This window comes from Carassius auratus, unplaced genomic scaffold (genome assembly GCF_003368295.1).
Source record: "Carassius auratus strain Wakin unplaced genomic scaffold, ASM336829v1 scaf_tig00006182, whole genome shotgun sequence".
NCBI lineage: Eukaryota > Metazoa > Chordata > Actinopteri > Cypriniformes > Cyprinidae > Carassius > Carassius auratus.
The window spans coordinates 835-11456 of NW_020523735.1; the positions used below are offsets into that span (position 1 = coordinate 835).

A 10622-nucleotide genomic window follows, 5' to 3' on the forward strand; every position below is an offset into this window, starting at 1 on the left:
AATCTACGCCTGCGTTGATGGTTCCCATTGCCAGGTTTCGATTCTTCCTTGCACGTGGTGTCCGGAAATCTATACAAATTAAAATGGGAGTTATTGTGTACGCATCGGCAAGCAGTTCATCCTGACGTGATTTATGAGCACCGTGCAGCAGACGCGCCGCAGAACGAATGAGACTCAACAAACGCTAGACGTCATTCGGCTAATGAATGGATCAGGGTTTTCCAGTTAAACTCTTTCTCATCGCAGGCCTTTGTGAATACAGTGACAGCTCACCTCCATTTTCATTTGAGAGATGTCAGGAAGGAAGGATGAGCAATGACTTCCTGTCCTTTTGAAACTTGATATACACTTGACCTTTCACTCCATTCATGTACACTTCTTGCACGCCTTATAAGTTATGCTTGTCGTGTTGGCAGGGCTGCTGGAACTGCTGTTTAAGGGTGTTGGATTGTTTATCGTTACCTTGAAATTTAATGCCTTTGCCATATCATGTCGGCTCACTGAATGATATCCATTTTTAGTGTCAGTGTCAGCACCAGCGGTACATCTTGGCTAGTTGGCGTCACGCTGCACTACATTGCTTTGATTGATCCTGACTTTCCCCTTTGCTGAGCAGCTTTTATAAATTTCTTATCCATTCGCTCCATTGCAAGATCTCACACGTGTTTTCAGTAACAGGAACCATCGAGAAGGGGCGGTAGTGAACAGATTGTGTCTGCCTTGCAAGATGTTTTCACTTTGGAGTAGAAAACAATGAGGGTTATTAATGGTAAATGCATCTGTTGAAGTTGTAGGGTTTGTTGTTTTTTTCGTTTTTTTTTCTCTACAAAAAAAGTCTTAGTTAAACAGCCAATACACTGTTTAAAAGTTTAGGTCTGGTTATTTTAAATAGAAATCTATAAATGTATTTTCTGTCACTTTTAAACAGTCGAATACATCCTTAGCTAAATATAAGCTGGAAGATGGAAGCTTTGTCTATAACACATTGTCAGTTTCTTGATGTTTGCGTTGTATTACTGTTTCTGTGTGTCCTTCAGCTCCTAGACATGAAGGTATTTGTAGACACAGACTCTGACATCCGGCTAGTCAGGCGACTAAAAAGGGATATCACGGACAGAGGGCGTGACATTGTGGGGGTCATTAAACAGTACAACAAATTTGTCAAGCCAGCGTTCGAGCAGTACATCGAACCCACTGTGCAGGTTGCAGATATTGTGGTCCCAAGAGGTATGTGAAGCTGGAAAATGTTAAAACTGCCAAAAAAAATTTTAAGATGTCATAGACTATTAAGCATTTTTTACCAGACTAACTGGTCTTTAATATTGCTAGGCAACATTTATATTCAGAAATTTCATTAAAAAGGTGATTTAAAAATGTTTCACCTTGTATAAATACATAACTGAAAGAGGATATTCAGTTAGCCTTTGATGCTAATATGGTAATATTTAATTACTGTGAAACCTTCCTAGTTTGTTCAGAACACAAAATTATGGGAATTTGTGTTTGTGAAAGTATAATGGAGATTATAAAAGTTCCCTGGTTGTTCCTCAGGTGGAGAAAACTTTGTAGCCTTGGATCTGATTGTTCAGCATGTTCACAGTCAGCTAGAAAAGGTATGTAATAAAATGGCTCCTCATTCTCATCTGTTGGACACTGAGTGATAATGATTATTTGGTCTGTGCATAAAGAAGTGCTGAGAATGGCCAACATGCATGTTGTTATCCCTGCTAGATGGTCCACATGCTTCTAATACACACACAAATATTGCATGCGTGTGCATATGAAGCCCATGCCATGGTATAAGCACAGTTTGCTCATGGTATAAGTATAGTTTGCCCTCTGGTGGTCATACTGTACCTGTGACACAAGATATTTTGTTCGAAATAATCCATTAGTTAAAAAATTAGAAGGCGGGGCCAGTAATCTTGGTCTTCATTTTACAGTCCATCTTCGCCTTTATAGTATTATAAAATTAATTTGCAAATGTAATTTCTGGCACAATTTTCATTACAAATGATGACATTAGGAATTGATTGGATCTTGAAAAAATTGGGCATTTCATACCATAATATTGCTCAGCTATAATATTGTGAATTTGCTAGATCAGTGACTAAATAGCCTTTTGCTTGTTGGTTATCCACTCTTTTCTTTGGAATAGCATGCTCTACTGATTCAGACAATATGCTGAGAAACCAGGAGACAAGCAAATTTGTAGACCGTTTTAAATTTATCTTGCTTTTAGGTGCCTACCAAGGTAATTATTAGAAAGATGTTAGAGCTAATGAACGTTTGCTGAGTGATGTTCGCATGCATATATTGATGACAGATGCATTACATAGAAAGGCTTTAGAGCCTTTAGAGAAGAATTTATTTCATTAAAGAATCACCCTTTTGCAAAAAAACAAAACCTGGTGTAACCTCAAAGCAATTTAAAGTAAGTACAATGGAAAATGTTATAATGTGGTATAAATGTTTTATCTAATCAACCCTGTGATTCCACAGAAATATAGTAACACTTATAAAGATTAAATCAGCCTGAAACATTTTCTTTTTAGTGTTGAAATAAAAGCATAAATGTATATTGTGTAAATCTGCAAGAATGTGATCGTATCAGGTTAAATATAGACTTTAAGAGTAGCTGAAAGTGCCATGAAATATTTCCCAGTATACCATGGAAGAGGGTGAGGGCTGACTGTTTGGAATGGCTTTTCAGAGTGAATATCTCATTTCATGAGTTTGTCTTTTTTTTCTTTTCTTTTTTTTTCTTCTTCTCCCTGTGCGTGTTTGTAATGAAACACTTGCTAAACCCTCAACCGATTGCTCTAACCATCCCAGCGTGAAATCACAGTGAGGTATGGCTGCTTTTCCCATCATTCCCTTCCATCTCTCTTTTTCATACATTCTTTAAACCTGTGCTTCATCTCTCCTTTCTTTTCCTTAAACCTGCAGAGATGCAAATGGAGACAAAAGGAAAAGCTTAGCTCTGGCTATGCGCTATGCTAAACAAATTAAACGTTTAGCGTGGTTGAGGCTGCAGTATAAATGAATACCACATTAAAATCTCACTGGTCCAAAATCATGGCTATAATAGAAACAGCTAATACACTGCCATTCAAATGCATTAACTTGATGAAAAATACAGTAAAAGAGTAATTATATGAAATATTATAATATTATAGTAATAATTATTAAATATTATTAATATAATAATAATAATAATAATATTATTCATGTGATGGCAAATTAAGATTTTTACATTACTCCAGTCTTCAGTGTCACATGATCCATCCGAAATCATTCTAATACAATGTTTGGTGTTCAATAAAGTTTTTTTTATTATCATTATTAATTTTGGGAGCAGTTTGGTGATCAATTTAATGTTTCCTTGCTGAATAAAAGTGTTAATTTCTTTGAACGGTAGTGCTTGTTTTGATTTTTGCTTTCATATTTTGGCTAAATGATCTATAAAAAATGTTTAAGTGGAGACTGTATGCTAAGGACCTGAGTGAGTTGCACACAATTTATTTAAAGACAAAGAATATCATTCTAAAGAAACTTTATAAAAACCATAGCTGGGCTGTGTACCTTTTGTGTCCACCTCCACGATGTTCTTATGATGCTGTTGCTAACACAGGAATGGGTCTATTTCAGTGGTTTTGCTCTTCAGATACAGTGCAGCCTGTGAAACCCAGTGATAATGCATATGGTCTCAGTACTGAGACGTCTGTTGTCATTTGATAATTTTATTCAGACACAGTTGAAAAACCACTGACATACTTCCCACACCTGCTCTCATCTTGGCTGTGATGTGCCCGTCTCTTCTGTATAGACTTTAATCAGGTCGTGTTCTCTTCTCCCTCTCTCTCTTTTCTCTGTCTCGTCATCATTGTCTCCCAATGAACATTTATTCCCTTCTTCAGAGGAAACTCCGCTGGGATATGTGAGGATAAATTCTTGCATCCTCTCGCCTTTCTTTTCTCTGTTGTTTTCTTCATTTTATTTTATTTAGTTTGTTCTCTTGGATCCATCCTCTGCAATATACTTCCTCATTTGATGAACACATGTTCTGCTCTTTTAGTACTTTTATATATATATATATATATATATATATATATATATATATATATATATATATATATATATATATATATATATATATATATATATATATATCAGTCCATCACAGTGTCCTAACCAGCATTGACTGAAAAGCGACATTGTGGCATTGCCTAGGTAGAAGTCTAATTGGTCTAATCTAATTGGTTTTTCTGAATGGGATTGTGGGCTGAAGTTTGCTGAAACTGGCAGCCACAATGAAGAAAATTTAGCAGCTACATATAATAAATGTCTCAAATCAGTCATCAATGTGGGTTGTTGTACACTGTAAAGGGCAGTGGTGGCTCTCTCCTTGCTAAGATTTTCACATAAAATAATGTGAAATTAAAATAATGTAATTAAACAGAATTCAGTCCAATACCATCTTACTGGTTTTAAAGTGTCCCTATCATGCCATTTTTTTAGGGTTCCTACTATTGTTTTGGGAGTGTCCTGCAATTTAGCAAATCGTTACATTCACACAGCTAAATTAAACACAGCATGAAAGGCAATATTGGAAATGGCAAAATAGGGACACTTTAATATCACAGTATTTCACTGTTTAAAGAAATGGTTTACTCCAATATTGAAACTGTCATTTACTCTATCTCAAGTATGATGTCTTTTCTTTCTTTCGTGATATACAAAAAGAGGTTTTTACGATGTTAAAATAACAGCGTGCAAATCCTGCCTTTTTTGTGATCTGTGAAAGAAAGAAAGGCATATGTGTCTTGAACGAAACAAGTGAGTAAATGGTCACAGTTGTACTGTTTCTTTAATGCCTGTGCATCAGATATTTGGTTGCAAAACCCTTACTTCTGTTTTCTAATTTGAAGGCCCGTTCACACCAAGTCTGATGGTTCACAATGATGATGTACATAGAAACCTGCGATATTAACAGGTTGTCAACACATAACCCAAGTCAATATCTTATTGGTCAGTGAGGTTTCTTTTTGGGGTGAAAGTGATTTATTCATGTCAAATATGCAATTGTTTTATTTTAAAATGCATCCATAATTGAAAACTTGAAGTGAATGGGCCTTGACTTTACCTTGACCTATTTCCATAACATTTCAAACTCACATCAGCTCTTCAACACCTTATTCGCTCTGGGGAAAAAGTCAAATATTGTTATATTTGTCTATTTTCCGTTAACAAAAAGTGTGGTTTCTTTTTTTGTGTGCACCTTGTGGAATGTTTATGTCTCATATCCATGTGCTCTATAGATCAGCCTTGGCATCTGCCCATCAGGGTCAACCTCTACCTGAGACCCTGAGTGTCATGGAGAGCACCCCACAGGTCAGAGGAATGCACACTATTATCAGGTATTATCAGAACCTTATCATCACACTATTAAACAAACTTCTTATAAGATTCATTTGTTGTGAATTGTACTGCTTTAGCGCTGCATGCTTCATTTTACATGGACCTAATAGACATAACATAATAGAAAGACGTATGGGCATTTTTTTCACAGTTAGTATCAGAACATCAGCAAACTGCTAGCTCGAAGCTCAGATAATGCAGTAATTTCAATAACACCGTTATAGACTCATTAAAATCGGTCTGGATATAAAGTTTAGGTTCAAACTCCGGAATCATAACAATTGTACCCTGCACAATATACACCTTGTGTTACTCCAGGATAGATGTACTTTGTCACATATAAATGAAGAACAGAATTTATCAGCTAAATGATTGATTGTGCTTTAAAATGAGTTTGGCTTCGGCAAGCCAGCAACAGCTTGAGTTGTGTTTGTACGTTTCGGGCCACTGATTTGTAATTAGGTAATTAAAATAAAATAGGGATTGTTTTTTCACTTTATCTAAACTCTCAGACCCGTGCTTCCTGTATATAGTATCATAATTTCTTCCAAAACACACATCATCTAGATTGTGTATTACTGCCTGTGTCCCCTGTGCCCCCAGGAATAAAGAAACCCGTCGGGATGAATTTATTTTCTATTCAAAGAGATTAATGAGGCTTCTTATAGAGCACGCACTGTCCTTCCTGCCTCTGAAGGTGAGTGGACCGCCATTAATGACCATTACGAACTTTAAACTTGATGTTATGAGCTCTGGATATATGTCATAATACAGTGATACATTCGAGTCTCAGGAAGCGCCCCAATGGACAAATTACATTTTTATGGTGTGAAGTGAAGCAAGTCTTCATTCAAGATTAAAGCACTTGTTTTATATAATTTTCAGTTAAAAAAGAATCGATCACTGAATCTTATTTCGTCTTTTCTCTTTAGCCGGTGTCTGTTGAAACTCCTCAAGGAACTGTATATGAAGGGAAGAGGCTGAGCGGGAAAAGGGTTTGTTTATTTGGGAGATTAAATTTTTTTTTTTTTATTGCTCGGTCAAATAAGTTATCTTGGGTGTTAATTTGTCAAATCATTTGGTTTTTATGGAAGCCTGTTTTCGCCACAGAAAAAAAATTAATGATAAATAAAAGTAACTGGAAACTTTTATTTCAGTTTAGACTTTTTCCTCTCAATTCTGCATTCGTATTTCACAAGTCAGAGTTTATATCACCCTATTCAGACTTGGAAAAAAAAATAATTCAATGACAGAAACACGTTTCCATAGGTATTGCTATTATCTGTATGGAAGGACTTTATACCTGTGCTTTGTTTACTAGATCACTGGTGTGTCCATTTTACGGGCAGGAGAGACCATGGAACAGGCCTTGATGGCTGTTTGTAAGGACATTCGACTCGGAAAGATCCTCATTCAGACCAATCATGACACGGGAGAGCCTGAGGTATCACATCGTCACCCATCCAACTGACAGACACATCCTTAAACAAGCTCTGATTGAAAAGTTGTCTGTGTTATCATGTGTCCTTGTGTTCTCAGCCTTGGTGAGATGGCACGGATGATTTACTCATAGCCTACTAGGCAGGTCATGGTCTGTTTCACTGCTGTGCTTAGTCAGATTTGAGATCTATGCCTCTTCTCACCTGACATAGAACACGTGTCGTTATGTACATGATAAACTCAACCGCTCTGTGCTGCTGGATGTCAGTTTGCAGGTATTTTTTGTAAGAGTGTTGTGTAGCGCTCGCTCCAGCTGTATGTTCACTTTGCATTAAGAGCAGTCTTGTACTTCTTATAACCAGTGTTATTTTAGTATTATTTATATACTATTCTACAATTTATTAATATTTTGAATTTGATTTTTATTTTCATATTTACATTTTTAGGAATTTATATATATATATATATATATATATATATATATATATATATATATATATATATATATATATATATATATATATAAAATGTTAGTTTTTTTAGTATTTTTTATAGTATGTTTATAGTTTTTTTTAGTCATTTGTTTCAGAAAAAAAAAATAACACTGTTTGTGGCTTGAATTTTTTTTTTATTGATATTCCTGATATATTTGCACAGAATCAATGCCGTTAGTTTGATTCATTTTATTTACAGAAATTAGACTGTCTGTTTCAGTGAAATGGTTCAGACCTGAACCACAAATATTATTTCAGTATTGTTTGCATCACTAAAAATATTCCTGGAGGTCTCTGCATTTTACTTTAAAATTACTGTAAAATGTTTGTAAGAAACGGTTCTATTTATTTATTTGCTTTATGGTGATCTATTAAAGCATAGAAATTAAAATAATTGCACAATAATTTTTCTACGCACATTTAGAAGAAAAAAAAATGCTTGTTGGTTTGTATAGATAGATACAGTAGATATGCTGTATCACTGATCCTCGATACTGTAGTGTTTTCAATTAGCATTTATTTGATTTTTTAAAGCTTCTTAGATGTCCTTATTTAATTGCTTTAGAAGTTTCATGTATTCCATACATTAATGCCACAAAAATCATTGCTTAGTCTATAAATTTGTCTTATTACGGTCTAATTTCCTCCTCAGCTCCATTACCTTCGTCTTCCCAAGGACCTCAGTGAGGATTATGTTATCCTGATGGACAGCACTGTGTCAACAGGAGCGGCAGCTCTCATGGCTGTCAGAGTCTTACTTGTAAGTCACCTTAGCAGATAGGTCATATTGATTTCTTTTTAAGAAAGTTTCCCAAATGTGCACAGATATGCTATATTTTTATGTTTCGTGGGCATTGTGGAGTATTTTGGCTCTTTTTAAGATGTATAAAATAAATATCAACAGCTTATTATCCTGAATCTGTAAAGGAATTGATAGGAGATGTGAGCTCTAGAACTGATGTTGTTATATTATTCATTTATTCCAAAAATGTGTCATTGCATTACAGACACCATTTTAATTTGGCGATATAGATTGTTTTATTGTTTTACATCTATTTATTGTGTACTTTTTGTTTTTATTTAGTTTGTTGTTTTTCCAGACCTTGATATCCCCATTAGTTAGTGCTCAGTATAGTTTAAATCAGGGTGATTCACAAACTCATCTGTTCCAGGATCATGATGTCCAGGAGGATAAGATCTTCCTGATCTCTCTCCTCATGGCGGAGATGGGCGTTCACTCAGTGGCCTACGCCTTTCCCAAAGTGCGCATCATCACCACTGCTGTGGACAAGAATGTCAACGATGAGTTTCACATCATTCCAGGGATTGGTGAGAGCAGTCTGATTAAATAGTTCATACAAAAAAGAAAATGAACTCAACCTCAGACCATCCAAGATGTAGGTGATTTGGAGAAATTCTGCATTACATCACTTGCTCACAAAAGGATCCTCTGTAGTGAATGGGTGCCGTCAAAATGAGTGTTCAAACAGCCGATAAAAACATCACAATAATCCAAAAGTCCCTTAAAAAGTTAATCCCCTGTTGTCCTTCACATGAAAATCCACTGGACATATTTCTGGAAAACTTTTCATTTGTTTTCATGTGTAAACGTGCATATTTCTCTACTGACTCAGAGATGTAAAAAGCAACACTATGAATAAAGGAACAGTATTTTAGCCTGAAGCAATGGTATGAAATTAGATCTGATGAACTGGAGTCATGTGGATTAAATGTGGATTATTGTAATGTTTTTAACAAATGTTGAAGAACATCATTCTGACCGCACCCATTCACTGCAGAGGATCCATTGGTGAGCAAATGATGTAATGCAAAATTTCTCCAACTCCGTTTCAATGAAGAAACAAACTCTTGCATGGCCTGAGTGTGAGTTTCAGCAAATTTTCAGTTTTGGGTGAACTGTTCCTTTAACAAAAATGAAGAAGGAAAAAACGGGATATATTGTTATTGCAATTGTTTTGCAGGTAATTTTGGAGACCGTTATTTTGGGACTGATGCTCCTTCAGACTGGTATGAAAGTGATGATGGGATGGACTACTGAATTTCCTCAAGACCTGTATGTGAGCAATTGTATCCGCACGCGTCAGAGAAGGGAACTTTTAAGTACATAATCTCATATGATTGTGGACCCATTGCCCAGCCCTATATAAGCCTTAGCCGCAGGACTAAGTTGATTCTCAATACAGGTTAAAGCAATAATGGACCCCTAAATATGAGAGATTACTACTCAATAGCTTTCCTTGCAGTGCCCACATGACCATCACAATTTAAGAATTTTTCATTATTACTTGAACTTAGAAATGATAAGAGTGGAAAAATAAGGGCAAACCTTAGTTTCTTCATGGGAGTGTTTGAAATGGTATGCTACCAAACTACCCTGTACTGTTTTTCAGTAGTATGAGTAGACAGTATATACTGTGTAGAATAATTGATTGCAAACACCGCTCATACTTAGTGTTTGTTAACTGGTTTCATGCTGTCTTGACTTATCTTTCATTGGTATAGCATATATAGCATACATATGCATTTGAAACGCTTGGCCAAACTGACATTTCATAGTAAGTGAGCAAAACATGCCTGCTTCAATTTAACCTGCCTTTAATGTTGCTGCTTTGCTAAAAATCTGCGTAAATGTTACTACCTTGAATAGTAATTAATATATGTTAATATTGTTGTTTTGCCCCCCCCCCCAGCTGATTGGTGTCTTGAAGGCGATACTGATGTGCCAATCAATATATCAGCCTACTTGATAGTGTTTGTGTGTGGGTGTAAAAATGTGGGCAATTCATGAAATATTGAAAAGGGACTTTTTTAATAGAAATGTAAATTAAGTCCAAAGGAATAATTTCCCTCTCATCATTGGTTTTAGTATTTAGTACTACAGTGCCAATGAGGAGGGGTGGGAAATCAGGTTTACAGTTTTCTGTTACATACTTGAATTTTAAATTGTAGATAATGTATATTTATTTTTCATTGGCTTATTTCCCATACCTGATTGATGAGAGGCAACAACAAATTGATTTGCAATGACAGAAGTTGAGAAATAATTAGTGAAGAACATTTTGGGAGTCTTTTAGCAGAAATTAAACCAAAAGAAAGTAAAGCATGTGCTTCTCCTGAACAATTTTACTTATGTCATCTAACGTCCCTCCCCCAACCCCCCCCCCCCCCCCCCCCCCCCCAAATTAACCTGATCCAACTAACAGTGCCAAAATGCACATACAGCACACCAAGATGCACTTAAATTTA

The 10622-nt window shown here is 35.7% G+C and overlaps 1 protein-coding gene across 1 annotated transcript; it reads left to right on the forward strand.

Annotated features, from left to right (window-relative positions):
• Positions 1 to 669: 669 nt before the first annotated feature.
• On the forward strand, positions 670 to 10042 carry LOC113071143 (uridine-cytidine kinase-like 1). The gene is made up of 10 exons (XM_026244503.1): positions 670 to 1227; positions 1552 to 1613; positions 2836 to 2852; positions 5322 to 5420; positions 6025 to 6118; positions 6354 to 6416; positions 6743 to 6865; positions 8008 to 8115; positions 8528 to 8684; positions 9338 to 10042. The coding sequence occupies exons 1-10, from the start codon at positions 963 to 965 to the stop codon at positions 9412 to 9414; spliced, it is 1065 nt and encodes a 354-aa protein (XP_026100288.1). The 5' UTR covers positions 670 to 962; the 3' UTR covers positions 9415 to 10042.
• The last annotated feature ends 580 nt before the right edge of the window (positions 10043 to 10622 follow it).